Consider the following 27,337-nt stretch of genomic DNA (forward strand, 5'->3'; position numbering starts at 1 on the left):
GAACATTATTATTCAAAACTATTATTGAATAGTGTATCCATAGTTTGGAAGAATTGGCTAACTACCAAATTATTTTAGGGTTTTTAAAACTGTCCTGTGTATGAAATAATATGTAGTGAATATTATTTTTAAAGATATGAGAATGATTAGATTTGTAAACGTACTAACTTGTGCAGTTGTATTCTGGCACGCTTAAAAATGCACGCGTTTTTACATCTCTAACTATATTATATTAGTCAATATTTGGATTTTCAATCCAAAGTATTTTTTAGGAAGCGTGTTTTTGTGGTTGGGCAACGTGAAAAGTATTTTTGTTTTCTAAATATGTTATCATTATTCTTGAAGACAGAACATGTTAGTACAAAGTAATCACTCGAGGTTGTTTTCTTGAAAAAATAGATAATAATTCTGAGGATTTGTTGAGAGTTATAAGTAGAAGTCTTTGTTGGACTCAGCCTATAATTGAGGATGGGCATCAGGGGAAATCAGACCTATTTTATAGGAGATACGGAGAGTTATTTGTGTTTATTTTGTTCATCTTCCAGCTGATTGTAGGTAATCTAATAAAATGTCATGACAGCTAAACTTCTCTACTCCCAAACCTTCTTCAAATTTTATCATTTTTGGTGTCCTTTTTTTACACACCAAAAGTTTTTACGATTTCCAACCTTACTCATGATTGAGCTTAAGGAAAAAGCGAAAAAAATATTTATAAATAATGTTCGAGCGATGTTGAAAACTTTTTATTCACTTACTTACTCATTTACCAGGTATGTATGTACAATGTACATACAAAGGTATAAATATATATATATGTAAGTGGTAAAAAGTAATTGAGAAACAAAAATAGTAAAAATAAACAAAAAAAAAAGAAGAACAGTTCGTTTCTTCGTTAGTTAGAAGAAAGTGACAAATTACTTTTTAATGGGCAAGTTGTTGAAGGAGCACACAACCAACCAAACCTAAAAAAACACCTATAGGAAATAAAGAAAATTATGTGGATTACAACAACCCCAGAAATGTTTTCCTTCTATTTATAAATGCTATAACATGAACCAAAGATTTTCTCCTGAATATTTTATCCGGGCAATCTGGTACTGAATTATCCCTAAAATAATTCATCTATAAAAATACCATTTGACCATCTCGGGGGAGGTTGGTAAGGCCTAAAAATCAAGTATATACTATAAAAATGGACTCTGTTCTTTTATAAATATAACAAAAATTTACTTTTGTCTTTCGAAAAAGAAGGTCAAAAAATTACTTACATTTTTTTTTTGGGGGGATTTACAAACGAACATGTGGCGCCTCTAGGCAAGTGGTAAAGTAAGTCTCAATACATAAAAATATTTGAAAATGGACCTCGTGTTTTATGAATGAACCCATGAACCCTACACAATGATTTCCAACAAAGCATCCATAACAAACTAACATATGCAAATTGAATAAATACTTCACATATTTGGAATATAAATTTGGTATTTTTCACAAATTTATTGGAAAGACTAGTTGAGACTATTTGTTTTTTCTTCTTAAAATATATTAGAAAAATTTATTATTAATTATTATTTAATGTCTCATTCCAAGATATCGCTGGCGTTTCTGATTTCCAGGTAAATGATAAACCCTAGATTATATTTATACCTGCATTTGAAACAAATGAAATAATCTCTGGATACCGGTTATTTGCTTACATTTTCCCAACATTTCCTATATACCTATGTACCTCAGTACACTTCAAAATTTAATTACAAAAATGAAAGACCAGAATATAGTGGCAGTCTTTTTCAGGTACATTTAACTATATACAAAATTGATTATCAAAATGGAATTTAAATTTAAGCTCAAATAAAATAATTGTTATTTTATAGGATGACTAGCGATAGTATCTGGCATGGCTTGGAGTTATTAAGGGTTGATGAACAAATATTCCTTGATTTAATCCAAAAAAACTACTTAATTAATATAGAACTCATCGTCAGAGTTATATACCGTTTTTCATGAGCACACTCACACGTAGTTACTTAATACTTAGATATTATCTCCTCAAAAATGAAAGTAAAATGATAAAAGTATAAGAATTGCTATAATAAAAAATTGTTCGGGTTGTAACCCAGAAACTTCTTGCACGCTAAAAAGTAATTACAATTTACATGCCAGACTATATATACACCCTTTTTGTTTCTTTTTTAATATGAGGCGCTAACCTTCAGCTACACATGATCGTTGATATGCCTCATCTAAAGGCAAAAAAAATTTCTGACTTATCAAGTTTTACAAACTTTTACTTCATCAAAATATTGGTCAAATCACGTGTTTTTGACAAATTACAATTCTAATTTTAGAAGTGCAATATGGAGAAAATGTTTTATTTTCTATAAAGATTATTTGATTACTTAAAATTTAAAAAAAATCACAATTTAATAACAATAGCTCAAAATCTTCGATTTCAAAAGTTTAAAAAAATACATAGTTTTGTTTCTAGAAATGAATTTGGATTCTAATTTTTTTTTAAAATCACAAAATTTTGACTACGAATAAATTAACCAAGTAGGCGTTATGGGGTTAAGCATAATGGACCATAAAATCTGTTCTTTCAGGAACTTAAATTAATTATGATTATTCCAGAAACAATCTTTGGAATAACACGTAACTCATTTCCCTAGAAACACATTTTTAAATTGTGGGAATCTAGGAAATATCCCACAATACGTTAGAGACTAAAACAGTGTACCTCGCGTTTTGGAATTCCGTAGCCAGATTAGATCCACAAATAACAAATATACAGTGAATCATAATTTTTAAGTGGATTTGCAATTAAATTAAACTTATTTTATTAAATTAGTAAATACTGGATTTTGTGGTAATTTTCAACTGGTGCAAAATTCCTGAAAAACGGGATCCTGAGAGATAAGCCCAGATAAATACTCTCAATATATTTAACCGTGTACATGATAGAATTGTATAATAATATATTTGCATCATTTCCAATTATATTTTTTTTATCATAAAAAAAAGACAAAAAAAAAAACAAAAACATATAATCACATCTTAAGAACAAGAGCCTATGAATATAAGTTTATACAATATATATATATAATATTTGTTCAATATATAGAAAAAGAAAACACAAAAATTTGCAATATTTTCCCGCTCTTTTCGAATGCATATTCCAACCATGTATGTATGTTAAAGGATAATATTTAATAATACTTTTTAGAATAAACATACAAAATGAAAAATGATTTTTGTAAAAGTATAAAGAGAAATATTTTTTCCTACATAAAGATAGTAAAAATCAATAGCATGACGTCAACAAAATATATACATATGTAGGTACGAAATACAAAGAGCTGTAAAAATATAACTTGCTACAATACTTAAAAAACACGAAAATCAACGTGGTAATTTGGACAATTTGAAAAATTCTTTGGGCGAGATTAGCTTAGCTGTCATGATTTTCTTTAGACCCCCTACAAAGTAAACACAAATACTACATAGGAATTACCCTATTTTCAATCCTAAATTCTACTCTGAGTCAACTATAGATTTACAATTACAACTTTCCATCATTTATAAACACAAATACCAATGATTACTTTATCCCTTTACCGCTTGGATGTACTTCAAAGTCTCTTTTTAAATAAACAGGTGTAACATTACCTTCCAAGTAAGCTTCTATCTAATTGTGATAAAAGCTAGTTTTTAATCAATATAAAATAACATTTTTATATGTTCCTGTAAGGAATATTTTTTTGAAGGAAATATTTTCTAGGTTTAGAATATTTTTATTATTTTTTATGAATTTCTAGTGCTATTATTCATAGTTATTTGCCTAAATCTACTTTCAAAGCCATGGTACATATATATATACACATTTTTTTGTTTTTAAAATAATATGACCAAGTGAATCTCAAAGTCTTGTTAAGAGATATTTTCTATTAAAATTTTTTTTGAGGTTTTTTCATTTCTATTATATCTTGATATCTATAAAAGTTTGTACAAACAAGATTTTTGCTTTTTAATTCAATAGATTAAATACAGCGGGTAAAGAATTATACTTGCAGGTTCTCTCTTCAAGTATACACAAAACACAAACAATGAATACAGCTGTATATAATTAAATAAAACTGTTCAGGTTATAACTACAATAAATTGCACTCGTCTCAAGTAATATTTTTTACAAAATTAGCCATACATATTTAATTTGTATAAGTACAGAATATATTGATATTGGTTAATACGTAATTGTTGTTATTTTAAGAAGTCCATTCACTAGAGAATCTTCGTAGTATGATCTTCAAAAGTATATTATAAGTATATTGACCATGCTTTTTTAGAGCACAAAAATGACTAACGTTGCACCCCACACACAAAAAAAAAAAACACATTGCAAATCACAGAACCTCTTTATTTTGACATGTTTGGTTTGAAGTTTATAAAATGTAAAGTTCTTCTAAATAAATTGCTGCTACACTGTACGTGTATACTAGATGTAGTAACCTACTAAAAGTCTTAAGAGTGATCTTTTTCAAGATGTAGATGTTTTGTAACTACTTTTGGAAAAAAATAAATATATATATACTACTTATCTTTTTTTTTCTTCAAAAATATGAAAACAACATTGGTGGTTCGCTAAATCTGCATATTTTGAAGATAATAATTGTTTAATGTTTGAAGATCGTCACATTAAAAGTCCTTACAAAACTGTACGACTCAAATTACAATCATAACCTCACTCTGTTTGCGTTCAACTTCAATAAAATCTTGCTAAGCTAAGATTGTTGCTACTATTGTATATAAAATGCATTTAAAATTTTAAAGTAATAGTTAATAATTATTGCTTTGTTGTTTTTTTAAGGATGTGATCTTTATTGTACGATATTATTTCCTACTTCTAAAAGATAAATAAACAAAAAGCTAGACTCTTTTTTTTCGGGGGGATATATATTGGATCATTCATTATTTTTGGGATTTCATGTTCCCTCTTCTCCATTTTTGTCATATGGTGTATTTCCCAAAACTGCTAGACCAAGCTAATATGAAAACTTATGAACGTTGATAAATTTCAATACAAATTACATTTTGTTAAGCAATGAAATCCCTACTATTAAAAAAATATTATCCAAAAATAGACTAGATAATAATATTGGGTTTCTGTCAGGAAATCGTAGACCAGTTTGATACCGTTATAATTTTTGTCGGACGGAAATTATTTAGTCCCATAAAGAACTTTGATTTGGATCCGTTCTACAAAATAATTGATCCTTATTGGTATCATTTAAAATTTGTCTTCATATGCCGCTTTTAAAGATGAATTGTTTATGACGTCTTCTGTGTTACCATTATAAGGAAATTATTACAATTTCATTTGTGTACTTCTCTTATAGTTACAATGAAGATAAAATGTTTCCTTATGGTAAGATCGAAAAATTCGATCTACAATTGGACAATTATTAAATTTTGGTACATTTGTTAACTTTTGAATCATGACAGATTTTTCAAATCAAGGAAAAAATGTTGTTTGTTTTTCTTTAGGCAACATCGATTTTGATAATTCACGATAAAAAATGTTGTAGATATCTAATATATTGGGTGCATCATGACTTAAGCACCAATATATAAAATAAATATTATGACTTAAATTGGCAAGAAATATCGGATGGATTTATCGATATACGAATGTATATTTTTCCGATAATTTGTTTTTTACATTTATAGAGTTTTTTTAAATAGTTTTTATCGTTTTAAACCAACTTTTGAATTCATATAAATTTAATCACTTATTTTTTACATACAACATTTCAAGTATGAGCCTTTATTTCTTGTAAAATAATTTCTTATCCGGATAATAAGCAATATTAGTGAACGAAAAAAAAAATGTTATTTAAAACTCTGATTGAAGAGAAATAAGCCAGAATTTTGATAATACAAATAATAAAAATCTTATTTCAACCTGTATATTTTATCACTTTTATCGTTGAAAGCCAAGGATATATTGAATGGCTTCATACATATTTTGATATTTTTAGCGAACAACATTTTTTTTTTTTTTTTTTCCAAAGTTACTTGTTCCTGGAAAAAGATTGCTACGATATTTATTTCAGGGGTTTTATTAAATCTTTTTCCATTTATGGCAACTTCTTCCATACTGAAGTAATTTTCTTCTTCAAGTACCCGTGATAAAAAGTAATGTTGTATGATGTAGTCAAAACATAACAATATCGTTTTTCTCATTCAAAGGATATAAGTTATTTTAGTGATTATTGAAACAAAAATTAGGGGAATTATATTTTAAAGGACTTTTGATGTATTTTTTAGTAATTATTTAACTTGTTTAAATACCTTTATATTGAACAGTTAATAATATTTTAATACAAAAGGAGGTAAAAACTAACGAATAAAAAGTGAAATAGTAAAGTATTTATAATGGCAATTATCAAAAATGTATTTAGTCTCTTAAATATGAACTTTTATTGTACCTATATGCGCCCATGCCAGATGTTTTTAAACTTTTGAAAGAAAGGTGGATATTTTGTATTAAAAATCATTTCCTGAACTAGAACGGGTTCTCAAACATTTTACTTTGATTATTACGTAAGAAAATATTAAGATCTTCAAGTAAGTAACGTCATTATTTAAAAATTATAATAGTTGAAAATTTTTGATATTAAATAAAATTTTTGAATAACCTTCGTTTTATAAAAGACGTGTTTGTTGTCCTTAAAAAAAAGAAAAAAAAAAGAACTTCTTTTTTGCCTATTTGAGCTTAAACAGTTTCATAACTACTTAACTGGATTAACTGTTTTTCGAAACATAGGTTGACAAACCTTACCAAAAAATCATAATTTTTATTATTCAAAAATACAAAATGAACATGTTTTAAACACTTTTTATCTATCTAAGCGTTAAAACTTATCTTCTTTTATACTTATGAGAAAATTATTTATTTCTTTTATTCCAGACGATAAAATATCCTATACAACAAACTTAACAAAAATGCGAGATCCTTCCCGAGTTCAACTCACTCTTCTTCTTTGGCTTTGTACTGGATTTGGACAAGCAGATTTTGCAGATGAATGCCCTGAGGCATGCAATTGCAAATGGGCAAATGGGAAACGTGAAGCAGATTGTCGAAATGCAGGTTTTATTGGCATTCCTTCATCTCTTCATCAAGAGATTCAAATCCTTCGACTCGGTGATAATAATGTCAAAAGACTTACCAAGGACATCTTCAAATCTGTAGGTCTTCTTAATCTTCAAAGAATCTATTTGAACAATTGCCATATACAAGTAAGTCAAATATAATTAAATGCATACTGTATATATATTTTGTGATTGGCAACAGTTATTTACATATATGTGGAGAAATCAATTATTTTATTGTAAAATAAACTAATTTTTTTATACATAAATATAAAACATAAATTTCCCTCATGTTATTTCTTTACTGAAAACCATAAAATGATATTGCTTAAGCATTTATTTTGCATACCATTTACATGCTAAAATAATTATTCTTAGATGATTATTTCATTGCAAGCCTAAAAAGCACAAAGATTAAAAAATAATTTTTTAGAAATATTGGATTTTACGAAATAATAATTTATTTTTACTGTATCTTAGAATTAATTTCTTTTATTTTTAGTAGGCAAACATTTGCTCAATTGCAAAACAATAATAATATTTAATTAAAAGGAGTATGATAATTGATTTTCTTGATTCATGTTTTTGTTGGAAAAGGAGGTGGGCTGTTTCAGAAAGGGTAGTTCAAAGAATGTTTTATTTCAGTATATATTCATATATAAGCTTATCTAAAGATATTAAAAGGAAACAGGCGACAACCATGTTAATATAGAAAAAAAAATATCCCTTGTATTCTGATAGTCTTAAACTTTTTACTGCTCTATGTTCATCTTGTGTTTTGCGTCATATTTATGAATGTGATTTTTTTAGAGAAGCCTTACAGTTTCATACTCTTACCTCTCTACAAAAGTCACATCCTAGTTATTTTTTGATAGAGGGTATGTGAATGATTGAATATAATTTATAATCATGTTTCTTTGTTTCATTATAATTTCAACTGGATTTCTGCCTCTTAAGAATATTTTTAGGTACATCTAGCGATGTAAAAATTACTGGATTCCTAGCGAGCATGCCTATATATATAAAAAAGTTAATATTGGTAACTTTAAAAACATTTCTACTCTTATACTTGATCCCTCCTTGTTTAGAAAATTTAGACGTTAAGCAGACATGTGAATGAATTGTAATTTATGTCTCACAGAGTTACTATATTTTTTTAATATTCTCTTATGTGTGATTTTTACGCACACCCGCATTCTCATAATTTGTAAAACTTTTAGAACATATCTGAGGGAAAAAATGAATTATCATATTGACGAGCATTAAAGATTTCCCCTTTATAATTTTATTTTAAGTGACGGACAACCATACTTTATTAGACTCCTTTCTACTTTTTGGGGATTTTGCAGAGTATGATTTCATTGTTCTACTTTGCCTTTTTGCCCAATATCTCACCCAAAATTGACATAAAGACTCAACGACATACGATACTGAGAGTTAGTAAAGGTCCATAGAGCAATGACACATATTTCTACTTTGCTCCATTAAAAAATTTACCTATTATGTGAACCAATCTACAATCCATTTTATTTTGTTGTTCAAAGAGATTTTTTTTTTTTTGGGCTATGAACACAAAAGTTATGGCATATTTATTCTTTAGAGTGCCCCAAATTACTGTTACTCAATGCATCATCCGAAAAAAGATAGTTCTAATGAGATTCTATTACGGTGAGTTCTGACGTTGACGAATGTCATGTCAAGGTTAATGCTGCGTAAATTATAATACATAGTAGGTATGTGCCACAAGCTGAATTTATCTACTCGAGTATTTGAGAGTTTCTAAACAAAACAAAAATAAAAGAAAAATCACTTTAGGAACTTGTAAGCTATATTTTGTATTTCCATAATACTAGTTACTTTTTGATCACTAGCAAACTTGTTATTTAAAAAAATCCTACTTTTAAAAGAATTATTGAAAATTTGCTTTTTAATTTTTTTTACCAGTAATTGATGTTAAACAAATTAAGATAAACATTAGTCAAACATTTTAAAATCGTGGTCATAAGCGTACTTCAACAATTCATATAATTAACATCAAACTTTTTACTTTAGTCGTATTATAATTAATATATTTAAAGTAGCACTGATGCTTATTGATATGAATGCCTGTTATTGAATAACAATTGTAAAAAAATTAATTTTTTTAGAATTTAAAAAAATATATTTATTCTTAAAAAATCTTTTTCTAATAAGTTATAATAAAGCATATCATTAAGTAATCAATATTCTTAAATGAATCAAATTAAGAAGATTTCTTCCTCGTACAGATGCAAAACTTGTTGAATCCATATAAAATATATACCAAGGAGTGCTAAAAATGTTAGCGTGGGGACGGGGCCTAATAGTACACATTGCCAGTGTAAAATGACATTGCACAATAATCAACATACTTCTATGTACAAGGTGTTGCCTGTTGGAAAATATAAATTCTAAATATCACAAAGAAATGAAGTCAGTCCAGGAAGATTTAAATGCCATAATGTGCTCAAAAAAGTAGAAGGAGGTTTTCCTAGTTTGGAAGAGTCCCGAGTTAATACTTACCTTTTTGGTACACGAACCGAAATTTCTTTATTTTTTTGTACCAATTGATGAGCTTTACTCCTGAAACATCACAAATCAATATATAACAATTATGAAATAATATTTGACACTCCTAAAGGTGAGAATACCTGTAAACAGAAAAAGTAAATGATTTGATGGATCTTTGAACTTAATTTTCTTTCTTAATCCAATATAAAATCTGTTTTATAGATCAATGCACACATAAGTAGACTTTGTGTCATATTTGACAGTCTGTATCATAAAAGATATGATGCAAAAAAAAAAAAAATGTAAGTTTGGTTGTCACTATAAGGTTTCTAAATTTATTTGTAATAAAAAATTGTCAAATAGTATATATAATAGTCAAATAAAAATCATTGATCCTAATTGTAACAAACATTTTTGGTTCAAATGCTAAGTCATATGCATTATCTATACATTAATCCTAAGATTTTTTTTTTCCATTAAACTTAATATAAAATACTTTTTAACGTTCTAAGCAACCGTTTGATTAAAATGAAAGTATCTCTTTTTAACCTCATTTTGCTTTAAACCACTGTTTAAAAAATTGGCACCTTAATTATGCTAGTTATATGTGTTTAAATATGAGCCATATGCTTAAAAGTATAATTTATGAACATATAGAGAATTAGACGTAGTCAAAAAAGTACGCTCCTTTCTCAAGTTTAATCATTTTTTTCACTCCAACATGTAATTAACAACTTAATTTTTGAGTAGACAGATGAGAAAGAGAATATATATAAAGGTTTATCTTGGGTAGAAGTTGTAATTTGTAGAAGAGAATTGGACAATTTCTGCGTCTTATTACGTTTATTTCATTACAACATCAGTCATTTTAATTAGGGATGGACCCTCTTTACTTATATTAGTTTGTAACAAAAGCAAACGAGAGTTGCGTAGTATTAGAGCAAAATAATATAATAATATCATTTAATATAAAGTATATTACTCACATAGAAAAAAATGTGAAAAACAAATATAAAGTCTCAAAGCTACATTTTGTACCACCATCTTGCGGATAAAATATTTTTAACGTTTGTTCATACCCTATTATCAACAGTTTTTTGATGTTATGTTTTCATTTCATATATAATATGATATACTGTGTTGTAGAAGAGCAATCAATTAGTAATACCCATCAAAATAGTACAAAATTACACAAATAATATTTGGATCATCTAATTAATTTAATTAAATTATTGTATTTTACTTATCACAACCCCTTTATAAAAATTATTAATTCAAAACTTATATCGTTTTTGAATTGCAACTTGTGCACGACATATAGGCATATATTTTACAAATCTACATAATAAGTAATAATAACAAATAATTAATTGATTAATAAATTGTTAAGTAGCTATTATGTTGTTATTACGTCAATTACCTTCAATGAAAGGCTACAAATTAGTATACTTTTTTCAAGCGGATAAAAGATAATAACAACTAATAAAGATGTTTTTCTTTCCTAAGCAAGTTTTTTTTGACCCTCCATCTCAATTTTTTTCTGGTAGCTACCCAGAATCTAATTCCATCTACTTCCTAATTCATTCATTTCCTATCAAATGAAAAAATACAAAGTACACTAAACTATGTAAATAGAAACATTTTATTTTGGTTTTTATAATTGTAATTCACTCAAAAGACCAAGGCACAGCAAAGAAATACAAGGAATAATTCCCACTATTAAGACTTATAACACCCAAACAATTTTTTATAAAAATACAAAAGGATTAAAAATGCAGAAAAGTCACGTAGATATAGCACAGTAGCCTTAAACAAATAATGGTATTTGTATAAATAACTTGGGTCTATATAGAATATACACATATTCCTTTATATATGTACAAGTAGTAACTTGTATATGTAGATTTTGAATAACAGCTTATCTAACGAAAAAATATATTTTTCTTGAATTCATTTATTTTCATGTATTTTTCTCATATATAACCTTTGTAAATTAAATTTCTAACGGTAATGGCGATTACTTTGTCTTTAGAGGAACGTTTCAGTTAATCATTCTAAGTTTATCAAGTTTTATTTTATTTTTCCATCATTTTTATCGATCTGGGCCAAAACCAGAAACATTTGAAGTCAAAAAGGGTTCCATGGAGACCTATTAAAATTACTTATTTATTTATTATGTACATATAACTGTTGGCATTTGCGCAACATAATGTAATTTGTTGGCAAATGTTATTAAATTAGTATAGTTTATTAACGTATCTAATTATAAATATGGAATAATTGCGATTACTGGGAGTTCTTCATCATTTCAGCTTGTATAAAATCGAAGGAAAGTAACTATCGGATGTCCTCACATAACAAGGGTTTTAAACACTACAGATTTCGCATCACGTGGTATTTCAAGTTATTCTGTGTCACGTTTTTTTACATTATGACTATAAATAATAAAAAAATTATAATTTGTGTAGTTGTTGATAAGTTCGGTCATATTACATACAGCTACATATTTATATAGTGGAAATATATCATTTTATATAAGGGGGAGCGGAAAGTGTTCTATAAGTATTTGATTTGATATCTAGATTTGAAACTTTTGGTTATTACTTATTATACAAACTTGCAATTAAAATTCAATGAATAAATATTAGTTAATTTCACATTATTGAAATTTTACAAAATTATAATGACCGGATTAAAAATCGAGTAAATACCAAATTCGGATTAAATTTTATGATTATTTTACAAGTACATTGTCGGGGATACATTATCTAAAAGAAAATATGATTAATAAAATGGGTTGATAGTCCTAAACATTAAACTGGGGCATTTCCAAATTTTTTTTTTTTTAAATGTTGAGTTCTAATGAACTAAAATATACTTTTGGGCAAAATAATGACTGACAAATTTTTAAAAAGTTTAAGATGTCACTTGAAGGCCTTAAAATTTTGAAAATTGACATATTTTTTCTTGAAATTTTTGTCTTTTTCTTTTATTATCTTCTGACCACCAGCAGATATGATTAAATTTGTTTTATAACTTTTTTGCAAAACTAAATTATATTAAAAATATTAAAAAATACTTTATTCTTTAATTAGTTTATTTGATTCAAACAAAAGAGGATAATGAAAAAAAAAAAAAAATTGCATAGTGGGCCTCACTATGCAAATGCTCATACCTCAATATAATATTCCTCACACATGTAACCTATAATAACTACAAACAAAATAGAATCATAATGTTTAAAAAAGCAAAAATAAAAACATTAAAACAAAATCGATCGTAACATTGTCGTCGCATTAAATGAATTAAAAGTCCGGCTATATTTGTGCTAATTTAAACTCGTTGAGAGCCAACTCTGTTATTCTTGGTGAAGGGTAGACACCGCTGAAACTCATTACAGAGATAAGAGTCTGGAGCCTGCATATCACCTTTGACGCCAAATGGAGTCTCTTGTTGGTTCCTTCGAAGCCGTACAGAAGCTCATTTGGATCTATTAGTCTTTTCTAAATAATGTACATTTTTTTTAAATCAGGAAACCTCTTTCGATGCTCCTAGACAACTAATAATAAATTCTGGTTTTACTCTTCAGCATAAGTAATTAAAGAGTTCAATTCTTTTATGAGAGCAACCGCCTTTCAGCCGAATGTAGTTATTTCTTGAGTTCCAAGTTTTGAGATCAGCTTGGAGGAAATTGTTCATTATGGGCAAACATGCAATAAAGCTCAAGGTGTTTTTTAAAACAAATTTTGCTGATGATTGTTTCTTAACATTTTTTAAGTTTACTATTCGTTTTGGAATATTTGATGGACTAATGGACCCTTCTGAATCTATAATTGCATGCCCAGAGTTTTTTATGTAATGTATGTATTTTTTTTGTCAAAAAATGTCAAGTCTATATTTTGGTCGTTTAAATAAGTAAATTTCTATGTGCAATGTTGAACAAATCTTCCAATTTACTCTCAAAAGCATTTATATCTGATTGATGAGTCTTAGATGTTCAATTTTTATGGTTTTGAAGCTTTTTTAGTTGTCTAATATCATGATGTTTAGGACGAACAGGCATTCCAGCTTTATCCCAGAAATGTAACATCCAATAACTCTTTTGAAACTCTATCATAAATGATTTTTTACAATGTTGCATTATGATCCCAAATAATACAAAAAGAAAAAACCTGCTTTGTTGATGGTAACTTTGCACCAGTTATTTTGGTTTTTTGGTATCCAAGTAAACAAAAATATATTGTCAATTTTGCCATTACGTCAGTGATCTTTGTATAAATTTAACTAGTATAAATACATATGTCCAGTCTCAATATAACAAAATAAAAAAAAAGAAATAGATGCATGATTAACAGGATACTATACAAAATAACTCTTTCCATAAATATCATAGCAATTTTTCTACTAATCCATTACCAACCTTGCATGAAGGATTAATATTGTGTTGTTTTACCTTAAAGATTTGGCTGTTTGATTTCATAAAAAGATAGATGATGCACTGTGAGTAATAGGTGAAAAAAATATCCTTCACTCCTATTCTGTTAAAAACCTAGTCCAATAACCATACTAAAAAAAACACAATTGAAAAAAAGTAGTAAGTGGAATATAAAAAATAATTTCTCCAATTTTACAGATTTTTAGTAATAAATAAGCCACCGTAGAACGTGGATTTTATATAACACAGATACTTCTTGTTCCCAAAAACTGCAATAAATGGAAACCCCTATACTTACATTTAGTTTCTACATTTATAAAAAATATTTTTTTTTGGTTTTTACATACGTATGATTAATGATGGATGCAGAGAGAGTGAGAAAAGAAAAAAAGAGTCAAATTAGATGAAAATGTAATTAATTAAAATGCCATTAGTTTCAAACATGAAAAAGACAAATATTTTGTATTTTTGCATTAAGAAGAATCAAATTAAAATAATATTAAAATATTTTGTAGAAATTTTAATAGTACAATTTTATTCGACAAATATCTAAAGAAATATACAATTTATGTAAATACATTGATGATATAAATGTATTCATACTCGTATATCTACATACATAATATTTGAAATGACTTTTAATAAATAAAATAATAATATTATTCATGGGAAATTGTCGAGAAAGCGAGAGATAGAAAGAGAAAAAGTTGATAAGGATTCTATAATATGTTTCAAACTTTACTAAAATTGATACCTAACTCTTTCTCCACATTTATGTAGGTATTTTCTTTAAATAAAATAATTCATTGCAGTCTTCCAATCCCCTGAAGGTGTTGTGAGCTTCTAAATATATATATATATCTTTGAAGGAATAAAAGATAAAAATCTACGAAAAAATAAAAATCCATGCTCCTTGGTAGTGCACATGTACCTGAGACCATTTTTGGCCACCTGTATTTGGTCTCAACAACTCCAATCTAAGGTTTTGTTCATTTTTTCAATTTAAAAAATAAAAATACAATTTTTAACTAAACCCATTTTTAATCATGGGATATTTTAGGAGAACCTTTTGTCATATACTACAAATTAAACAAATGCTTTATTTTGTATTTAGATACCATTGGAATATATTTATAATAATGGTACTTTCTAGGAAGGCTATAATGAAGAGTTTTTGTCGTGCTCTATAAGCTAATTAAGAGCAGTTAATTAGTGTTTTTTTGCAGCTATTTGCCAAAAAATAAATTATAGCTTTTCGAACATAATTAGCAATTGAAATATTATTTATAATAAAATATTAAAAAAAGTTATGTTCTTATCAAATGTGTGCCTTCAATACATCTTATATGTACTAATTTTAATACAAAATATTTTTTGGATGATTAAATTTTGGTTTTGAGAAACCCAGGGAACTCAAATTCTGTTCGACTTTTTTTTTTTTTTATAAACTTGAATGTATTCAATTGGTTTAAGATGGCTGCCTAAGCATTGATACTAAAACAAGCAATTTGTTTGCATCCCTACAAATAGCAGAAAAATATTTACATAGTTTTTCAGAATCCTAGTTTTTTATATTGAGGAGTAGTACTCGTGATGGAAATTGCACATAAGAGGAAAGGAGAAGGACTGACCTTATTTGTTGCAGGAGACGAATAATCTCCTATGATAACGTGTGGTAATGAGTCTCTTTTAACACTTCCTCTAAATCAACTTCATAATATAAAAGTGATGCCTGGGTCACATTTTCTTTATTTATTTCTCATTTGTTTACTTCTCGTCACAGTTGATATGTGTGGTTGAGCTTTATTATGTATTGATAACCACCTGTAATGTGTATGTAGCATGTTTGAATCAATGTCTGTTAGGTTAGTATTTCACAGGCGAGGGCAGTATGTGTAAATATTGCCGCCTATAGACAACCAGTTTAGCAAATTTGGTCACCCTTTGCTCCATTTTCATTTTTTTTAATGATTCTGTTTTTTAAGATATAAAAAACATACAACATGGCTTATGGAAAAAGAAACAGACCCTTAAAATATGTTGTTCATTGATGATCAATGGTGGTAAAAATCCAGTGTAGAATGGGAATGATAAAAAAAAAAAAAGGAGACCGAATATATTTAATTAGATCAGCTACAATCAGCTGTGATAAAAGGTCTGCTAGAATTACTTCGATGTTGATCCCGAATTCTACTACTCTGAGTTCAACAAGGACTACAATTATAACTTCGCAACATAACCTCTTTGATGAGCATACACGAGTTTTGAACATAATTGAATCTATTTAGGAAATGATTTTCTCTAGTAAGAAATTAAATAATAATGACCAAATGCTAAGTATAAGAAAATTCCTTCTATATATTAACAATTACAAATTAATACAAAAAACACACTGGATTTACAACACTGTTTATAATATTCAACACAGTGGGGGGGATGGAGGGATAAACCTTAATAACCTGATTTGAATACCGAATTTTTAATAAGATTCCTTATTTAAATTGTCTTCAAATACTATAAAAATTATTTAAAATGTTTTGTTGAAGTTGGAAAATATAATGAAACACTATATTTTAGAACTCCTTCATCAAATTAAGGCCTACAAATATTAATATTATTAATTCAATATAAAGCAGCAAAGCAAAAAATATGCATAAAATACAAATTAATGAAATTAAACAACATGACATTCATTAATTTTCATATGAAATCAAATAAACATAGAATTTAATTAAAAAATCAAACAAGCGACTAAAAATACTAAAATATCAAAAAAGAGCAAAACCATTTATTGAAAAATAACTAGCTTTTTTCTGCAGGCTCTTTCTAAAAAGATTTAGAAACCTCTGCAATGTCAAAAAATGTCTTGTTGAGCTTTTTGGATGATACCTAAAATCATCAAAGGCCCAACCCTAAGCATCATCAATTGCCTTATGAATCTTCATTTCGAATACTCCATATCTTAAATAATTTTCCATAATCTTACCATTCGTGATGTATTTCCAAGTGAAATCTTTAAGATTACACTTTTTAGGTAGAAATATTAATTACAACTGTGGGTTAATCATTTTAAATGTTTTGGCCTATTTTTTTGGTTATTGAAAGTGTACATCAAACGACATACAAAATATTTTTTTTTAATATTGATATGATGGCAAATTGGTAATTGAATTCGGATTAAAATTACTTGCTATAAAATTTATTAAAAATGCAATAATTAAGGAAATTACATAGTAGCAAGGGAATTAAAGTATTACAAATGTATAACATATTATGTACACATATTTGTTTTAAGGTCATGGTATAATTAATATGTACATTATATTCAATACACATGCTTTACAAAAAGTAAGAAAAATAAAAGAAAACATCATACATATCTATTGAATACATACAAAACTTTGTGAATAAACTTTTTGTATATTTCTCTTTAAAACATGACAAATAATTGACAGGTCGTCGCATATAATGAGGAAATTCATAATATGTATTTTCACTTTTCAAAATAAATTACATTTTCATTTCATTATAAAAGATATATTTACATACAGTCATGTCATAAGTATTGGCACCCCACATTTTTACTTAGATACTCTATTATTATAACAAAAAAATATAGAAAAAATAGAATAGTTTAAAATGATAATAATAAGAAATGGTTATTGATAATTAATGATATAACTTTAATAGACAGAAAAGACTATATATTTATTTTAGAGGCAATAATTAAAAAAAAAAAAAAAAAAAGAAATGGTAAAATTGTCAATTGCTGAACCTTTCTTTCACATAACTTCAACTAATCTTTTATTATTATTTACAATTAAGTTAAAAAAATATTGTGGAAGGAATATTTTGCCGTTCCTCAATACTAAGTTACTCGAGTTCTTGGATATTTTTGAGTTTTATGGCATGAATCCGTTTTTTCATCTCGCCCCAAAGATTTTCAATAGGATTGTTGTCTGGATTAAGTAAAGGCCAGTTCAAAACCTTAATTTTACTCCTTTGTAACCATAAAGATACCAATTTGCTTGAATGCATTGAGTTATTATCCTCTTCGAATAACATCGTATGACCAAGGCCTCAACTTTATGTAAAGGATTTCAAATTTTTGTCTAAAAATTTGACATTATCTTCTTATTTCATTCACTCTGAAAAGACTTCCATTTCCTTTGAATTAAAAGTACTCAGATTAAAGAAGCTCTCGACTCTCCTGATCTTCTTGTTTGAGTAAAAATATATTAAAAGTTATATTCTAAACTGGGATTAAAAAAATACAAGAAAAATACACTGACCATGAAAGTAGCCGAAACATTGTAGGGTACCAATACTGAAGTGTACATGCTAGTATCTAAATAAGCTAATAAAAGTTACCTAAAAAACCTCATTTAGTATTTTTTTAATAAGCAGTAATTATTTTGCACCAATATATAACTTGGAATTTTAAAATATCTAAATAATAAAGCCTTAATCCGCTCACGAACTTTCTTGCACCTCTGCGGTCTCCTTTCCTTCAGAGTGTCCGTCAACAGCTGGCGTCAACTTTTGTAAGAAGACAATCTCATAGTCCTCCTTCATTGTTAGAGAGGCGATTCATAGATTTTGTGGGGTCCTCCATGATCTTCTTCTTCAGGTCCCCCAGAAACTCAGAATCCCTTTTCAAGTTGTGTCACCTACTTCCTTCTTTCATTGAGAGGTCTTTTCCATCCTTTTTCATCTTGTCGACCTTGAAAATGAGGCTCCTGGAGCACTATGCAATGTCTATAATTTTTGCCACCTCAATTTTGCCATTCAGAAGGTGCTTTGCTTTTTGTTTATTGCTCGCTCATGATGAATGATTTAAGAAATGTTTATTATTGTTTACTTATGCTAAAAGGACAGGAAATTTGGAATATGCATAACTAGCATTTATTAACAGTCTACGTTATGCTTCCGAACCCTATATGGGCTACCAATACGTATGTGCATAACTGTGGGTGCATAAGTAAATTCCTATGTATGTAAGTTTATAAATGTGTAATATATATTCATTAGGAGGGGGCTTTTTCCAAGCTAATGGTTGGTCAAACATTAATTATGTGATGTTTTTAAGCTTTGAATGGATATTATATGATTGAGTTGTACTCCGCTCTAAAAATAGTGTTTCTATAAATTAACAAAAAAATATATGGGTATATATTGAAAACAACTAATGAAGTAAATATATACATTTTTTTACTTAAGTTTAATTCATTTTTTTTTTTTTTTTGGTAATATATGATAAATCTTTTCTAATTATACCTTAATCTAAAATATATATTGAGAATAAGAAAAAATATTTAGACTCATTCAAATAAGCAAAAAGTCGCTTTTAATAGTAATTTTTCACTTTTTCCAAAATTTATCCGCCCTTGTGCTCATGATAAATATTAATATATTGCCATGTAATTGTCAATGTGTTCATTTGCCCCATATGTAGTATCAAAAAAAGGTCGGGCTTTGAGCCTCACCTTAACTTATATAGTATACTAATCCTTTGAAATAAATCGAATACAATCTATACATTTATTGTATCTGAATCACTATCAATGTACTTCTAAATCAAAGTGAATAATAGATAAAAAAAAATACACTGGGAATCAATAAATGAAAAAAAACTCAAACTCTCCTGTTTTTTTTTCTTCTCCTCTCTCTCTCTCTCTGATCCTCTAGATGATATTTTGTTGCCTTTAATAATAATAATAAATATGCATATATGTTAAATACACCTCCAAAATAAATTTTTTAGTACATACAAGTGACAAGAGAAAAAGAAATATTATACGTATGAGAAGCCGTATATGTAATTTAAATGTATGTATATATATATACATATATGCTAGTAACAGAGAGTAAGAAAATAGTTGTTATACATAGGACTAATAATCATAAAAGACACACAAACTCAATTTACATACATAACTACAACATATAGGTTGTTGCTTCTTCCATTGATCAAACATATACTCATACTAATTTATTTTTAATTAACAACATTATAACTTGGGACTCTCAATCATCCCCAAGGTGGATAAGCGGTCTATACGACCACTTTGGCGCCTTCTCTTGGGCAAATCCGATCACTTGGATACCTGATTTTACTATAGCTTTTTCAAACCTGCACCAGTTGGAAAAAATGGAATCAATCGACTAATTCACTATCCCATTGTTTTTGGAAAAGGCACGGAGTTCTCCCAAGAGTCCACGACAACATAAGAATTTTTCAAACACGGGGAGACGTTCTTATGCAATGTTAGGAAGGAATTTGAGGTCTTTAAAGGACTCGGCTACCTTATTCAACTCAAAAATGGCTCTAGAACAACGACTTCGTACTGCTAAACTTTTGGCCGCCTCCAAACTTACTATATCTGAAGATCATAGATTTTATTTTGTGTGGGGCAAGATCGAATGACATACATACTGAACCCTTGTAAACACCAAAGAGGAATTTATCAGTCGGATCTGGAAGGGATTCCAGTATTTGCCTTGGCACCAAGTGGTAAAGGCCTGATTACGATTTCGGCCTCTTATAGAGAGTATAATTGAGACTTGAGGTAATTTTTTGAATTCAAATAAATTAGAATTCATATAGCCTACATAATTTGATTTATTTTTTCAATGTAATGACTCGTTGGAGAAAAAATTGTGTTTGAAAAAAAAAAAAAATAATTTAGCGGCACTGATAGCTTGTGTCCTTGTACATAAATATGATATCTAATTATACTCAATCTCAAATACAAAGAAAGTTAAATATTTCCTAATAAAATATTGCTCTATGTCGTCCAATAATATAGATACAGTATTTTCTATCTGTGTCATCTAAGGCACATATTGTAGACATTTATGTATTGTCCTATTCATTGGTTGAGATATTATCCATGATTGTTTGAATTCAGATTTCAACTGAGTACAATCAAACAAAAAAAAAGTCCACATTTTTTAATATTAGTATAATAGTTTTGAACTAAAAAAATCGCATCTTAAAAATATAAAAAATAAATATCAAAAGTCCAAAACTAAAATGCATTGGATTTATGATTTATAAATATAATAAATACCCTTTTATATACATCTATACAAATCTATATGTTTTGGAGTGTACTAGTAAATAAGTTAGTAAATAAATTATATAATATGTAAAATAATATAATATCTATATATTTTTAGGGGCTATTTGATAGCCTTTATGGAGAGATTTGTACTCAAATGCCTCAAAATTAAACATCTCTTATTTGAGATCTTTGTCTTTTCCCCCTCTAAGATAATCGACTTCAAAAATGATCTTGTCTCGTGAAAACGTCATTTTTTTGTAATAATTTGTGAATAGCTGGGTATATTTTAGCAAGAGCGGAGTCTGAGGCAAAGATAAATGTAAGGAGTCCTTTTTCCCCCTTATAATTTTTGATTGTTTTTTAAGTATATAAATTTAGATTTTTGATAAAAATAATTTAATTTTTTTTTTTTTAGAAAATAAAATTCTGCTGGCTTTTGGAATTTATTTTTTCAAATGGTTTTTTATGGAAATACTATTTTTTTTCAAAGGATTTTTATTAAATATTCCTTGAATCTATAAGATGGAGTTACAATTATTTAGTATAGGTAAATATTTTGGTATTACAATTACTCCAACTTACTTAGGAATTGTTTTTGATTTATTTATATTGTACAATTTCTTATATAAGAGTAACTGTGAATGAAGTTATAATAACTTCCCAAAAATAATTTACAGACAGGATACGCATGATGGGTAATAAATACAGTGAGGAACAACGAGAAAATGTTATAAAAGTAATTTGTGTAATAAAAGTAGAATATATCTTTCTTCTCCAAGGTGTCCAACTTAAAAAATGACCATGTCGTCAGAAAAAATATATATACGTATACATATTTTTGAATTAACTTTTAATGTTGAAAAAACGTAGTTTGATTGTAAAAGATTATTATCTATATGTCATTATGAACTACGTAATGATAGGACTACATACGTTATGTACCCTTTGGTTTACAAGTTTCTTAAAATACCAAAAAGGGGACTCGTCAATATCAAATATGGACTTTTTAGGCTATTGGGAAGGAATTCTTTGCTTCCTTTCAGGCTTTTGAATTTGATGCTATGTAGTGGCACTCGGATATCCTGGATGATGTCTTGCATGTTCTGGTGGAAGAGGTTGCTGCTGTTGTTGGGAAGGAGGTAGAGGTGTCTTATGGTGTCGATTTGAATATCCTGTTGGCCTTGATGATGATTTATGAAACCAATTATGACTGGGCTGTTATGTTACCGAGGGTTGTTGATGTCGACTGGACTTCTCTGTTGTTAAGGAGGTGGTGGTGGTACATTGTGCTTGTGATACTTTTGCTGATGGGAGATATTTTGAGATGTAGGCAGGGGTTTTTATGACGTCACTGGCTGCTGAAATGGAGGGGTACTCCAGGTTGAGACGTATGTGAAGCAGACATATGCCGATGTTGGCTGGACACAGAAGAAAATAATCCAGATGATTGTCCTTGAGTTGATTGCTGTTGTTGCTTTTTTAATATATTCATCATATGTTGCGACGGATTATCTGGATTTGATGGTTTATCTGTCTGATGTTGACAAGGAAGGGCAACATTAAAACGGCGAGGAGAATAATGATGCGTCTTGTCATTTCGAGATCCATGATGACCCGATGAGTTCCTAATACAAAGCTTTTGGGAATCATGTCCCCATGACTTCTCCATGGGAATAGATAGATGCTTTGAAGAAGAAGAAGATAATTCTCAACGTTTACTATAATCTGAAGTATAATGGCTAGCAGGTATATAAATACTGGCACGACGTTCCTCCTTCATAGTTTGAGTAGTAGGTATAATTTTTTTTTTAATCTATCAAAAATGGTTAGGAACTCATTGGTTAGCTTATTGAGCAACTCCAATGACGTATTAGGATCTACATATAAAAAAAACATTCCTTCCTACTACTTGAAAATGGTATTTTATAGGTTGTCCACTTGCATGCTAAGTGAATGCATAAGCAGGCAACAATTATCAGAGTACAATTGCGAAAAAACATTGTTGTGAGGTGAAGACTATTTCTCTTCATAAAGTAAGAAGTTTCAGCAAGATCTTTGGATGCTTTGACTAATTGAAAGTATCCAACAACGTGCGTGTGGTGATGATCAATGACCACGTCGAAGTCTATTGTTTAAAGAAGTATATTGTCACTGGGGACAAGTTCTTGTGCTTTTTCAATATATTGTTCGTGCCTGGTCCCTAGAGGGGAGTGTTCCTTATTGAGACAGTTACTACCCATTGGCAGCCAGAAAGAGTGTAGTGGTTCCAATGGTGTTGTGATGGATGTGCGTGAAGGAGTGGAACATGTAGAAGCGTTGGATGTAGACGTTGGCCTTGTTAATGCAGAGCTGCGGACCATGCAGGCGTTGCATCATGTTCTGGGTGAAGTTTGCAGCCTGCTGCCGATATCCCAACTTTTTCTTGGATGTGATGTTGTGTCAGCCGGGGGCGTCATATGCTGGATCTCCTTACTAAAATACAAACTCCCTAACATTCTTATATACAATGAACGTTCAGAAAAACAAAATAACTGAATAAAAAGAAGGAAATATTCAATGTACTCTTCTTGTTTTTCAAATCTATAATCAATCATTTATACTATTCATTTCTTCAAAAGAATTTCGTAGCACAAAAAGATCATTTTTGTTGAAAGGAATCAAAATAATGTATACATACAAGTACATAGTCATACAAAAGTAGTTTTTTGATAAGAGTAAGAAAAATATTTCTTTGTAATTAGAAATAACAAAAAATAAAATAAAAGGATCTGCTATATAAAAGCAAAGAGAATACCTTTAATCATTACATCAATTCACCTATGTACATATAGTTGTTTTACGAAATGTAAAAATGGGTTATCACATCAATCCTTCGTGTACATATAATTTGTGTATACCTGATATATTTCCAAGAACTTTGCATATTATTATTTTCAAACCAGGCCTCCCACTGACCTTTTCAACAAAACCCCAGACGTAGCTATTATTTTCTTACTTTTATTCAAAAATCTTAAGAACTGCACACATTCACTCTCCACAGTTAATCTTGTAACATCATTGATTCGTTATTCTCTTTTGTTAACATTATTGATAACAAAAGAGAATAACGAATATATTTGGAATGCAAGAGCATATTCTAAGCATTATACGTATTTATCATGTATTTATAATATCCATGATCAATTATATCTATTACATGAATTGATCGAATTAGCAAAATCCCCGATTATTTTATATTAATACCTAGTAGTTCAAAGATTAATTGTCTGAAATGTGTGATGGCACTGTGGCCAGAGCGTCACTATAATTTGAAAATGTTTCATTGCTGTTAAAACGTATTCAAAACGTGCCCATCCATACACGTTTGAAATTTTTTTAATAATAGATGTAATTTAAAGCATAATGACTCAATTCAGTATATACGCATCAATCATATAACTCAATGGAATTTATTCTGTAACACAATAATACTGATTAGGCATATCTTATAAGAAATAGCCAAGATACAACGCATTTTTTGAACTAAAACCCAAGAATACAAGTTGGTACTGTAAAATCCAGACATGAGAAGAAAAATCTTTTTTTAACGCTAAAAATTGTATTAGAGAGTTGTTGATATATGAAAAATATAATAAGATAAGCTCTTAAAATATATTGTATCTACACACCTGATATACAAATATATTTAGTGATCTCTTTAAAAACATAATTGAATCCTTTTAGATAGATTAATTGATTTGATTCAAAAATTACAATTGTCTAAAATCAAAGGGTGAAATAGTTCTTAAAGAATCCTGTACCTATAATATAAAAAATACTAATTTTTCTTGTCAATTCTTATAATTTTTTTTATAGACAATGTATATATATATATATAAAAGAAAGTTACGTAAACTAGAAAGAGCTTCTTAATTGGTTCAAAGGGGCAAGAAATAAAAACCATAAAGAGTATACGTGACGAGATTCTAAAATATTTGTTATTTTTTTCTTATTGTTTTTGATTTATCTTAAAAATATACATATGAAGTAGATTATGTTGTCTCATTAAGGCAGATTGGGTCAATTATTAGCTTCTATTTAAATTATGAGAATATGATATAGACTATAAGTAACAATTATAAAAAATTGACGCAATAATCATGTATTACCCTTTATTTTTGTAATGAACATAGATTTTTTGATTAAAAAATAAATTTGTATTAGGCTGTAAACAATTCTCTTAAAAGGTCCAGTTGGAAAATACTAATGCAATTCAGTAAGGAACCTGCACGTGGCATTTAGTGATGTATATCATATACATCAATTTGAGAATATATTCACGGTCGACGGATGACTCTTCAAGTAATACATAACTTTTTTGCATCTCTCAAGCCTTAAGACGTTCATCCTGTCAGTTAAAAGATGTCTTGGAGTCCTTACAAAGCTCTTAAGGCCGATGCCATCATGATCTGCCCTCTTTATGTTGATCTCATCTACATTGAATTCGTCAGGCAAGCAGCACATTGATGCTGTTGGATCATTCTTAATCCTTGGCCTCCAGGGACTTGAGAAATGTTTCATCTCGCTTCAAACCATTTCCTCCACTTCCTGCCTTCCTTTTGACTCCTTTCCAATTCTCTATGCCCACCCTGATGTTCCGGACTGTCCTCATTCTCACCTCAACAATGTCTGAAATTATTTTTGGATCAACATCCGATTCCAGAAGATCCCAGACCCTTTGTCTTTTTTATTCCTATTCACTCATTTTTGTCCCATTGTTGTCCCACACATGTATCAGAACATTGCATGAGATGTCACTTAAAACCTTAATTAGTGCAAAAAATAAAAGAATTTTAATGCCGTGGAAAAATTCCCTGTTGCACTCTGTAAAAGGCTGTTAATTCAGGTGTGCATATATGGCAATCCTGCCTTCTTCTTACACTGTTAAACTAAAAACCTGGCATACCGATGCATGTCCAGAAATGTAGATAAAACCTAGTATGTATCATTGGCCACAATCTTCCCATTGCTAGTTATGCTCAATACATTCATTTCTAATAACCTCTTATTTAATTAAAAATATGATTAAAACGGACTACATAACATTTAAAAAATAGAAGAAGACTAAGCTGTAGTAGTGAAACATTAAGTATATGAAAAAATCTCTTCATACGTATTTGAATGTAATAGATTAGGATATACGCAGTCATACATTAAAGAGAAAAGTTGAAAGCAAATCCTTTATGTAAAAATATAATCACGTTCAAAAATTATATGAAGTAATTTATTGATGCTTTTTGTATTTTATGTACATGCAACCAAATATGAATATTTAATTAGGATAAATATCTGTGCAAATATTCGGTAGAACTTTGATATATAGAGCCTAAAAGCCCTGCATAATAGTAGTGCAATAATAATTTCTCTTATCTCAAACTTTTTCTTATAATAAAATAGTTTTAGAAAACATGTGCTGAAAATTTTCTTTGGTTTTTAGTCAGCTTAACTTTTCTCCTTAGTTGAAAGAAAGATATTACTAAAATTGTCTACAATCATTCTACAAATTGAAGAAAAATATGATATATTTTAGGTCTAGTCTATAAAAGGCTCCAAAAATATTACTTACATTGAGATTCATTATTGCTCGCATGTCACCGCCTTTGGGACACTCAACATAATTTATGCTACTTTTTTTTTTGCCACAAGCTCCAGTGAATTTTAAATCCAGTTTTGTAGAGCTTTATCTTATTCTCTTGGTATTTCTGTGAAAAATTGTATTACAATTTTTTTGGCTATAAAGTTATGGACTATAGCCTGAAATTTAATGTCACCTAGTGTACAGGGTGTCCACGATAAATTGGAACTACTTTAAACTTCATCCAGATCCATAATGTGGATATTCGGGGTTAAATCATACTAATATAGAAGGTTGCATGAACAACACACTATAACTTCCTCTACAATTTTTTTGACAACAAACAATAGTCATCATGGAACATACAAGGAGAGACGCCATCCTCGAATTGGCTCGCGCTGGACACAAGCCCTCTGCTATCTACAACCTTCTTAACTATCCCAACACGGTGTACCGGGTCTTCAATGCCTGGGAGGTTGAGGGGAAGGTCTGCTGCAAGACCCACAATATGAGAAGTAACCGAATCCGCACTCCCCGCTTCCTTGA

At 28.7% G+C, this 27,337-nt stretch overlaps 1 protein-coding gene across 1 annotated transcript in view; it reads left to right on the top strand.

Annotated features, from left to right (window-relative positions):
• Positions 1-27,337, top strand: part of LOC121119448 (uncharacterized) — a 286,248-nt gene that overhangs the window by 40,849 nt on the left and 218,062 nt on the right. Inside the window, exon 2 of the mRNA XM_040714109.2 lies at positions 6,965-7,293. Coding sequence (XP_040570043.2) covers positions 7,000-7,293 — 294 coding nt within the window. The 5' untranslated portion in view covers positions 6,965-6,999. The remainder of the gene's footprint in view (positions 1-6,964; positions 7,294-27,337) is intronic.

This window comes from Lepeophtheirus salmonis, chromosome 6 (assembly GCF_016086655.4).
Source record: "Lepeophtheirus salmonis chromosome 6, UVic_Lsal_1.4, whole genome shotgun sequence".
Taxonomy (NCBI): Eukaryota; Metazoa; Arthropoda; class Copepoda; order Siphonostomatoida; family Caligidae; genus Lepeophtheirus; species Lepeophtheirus salmonis.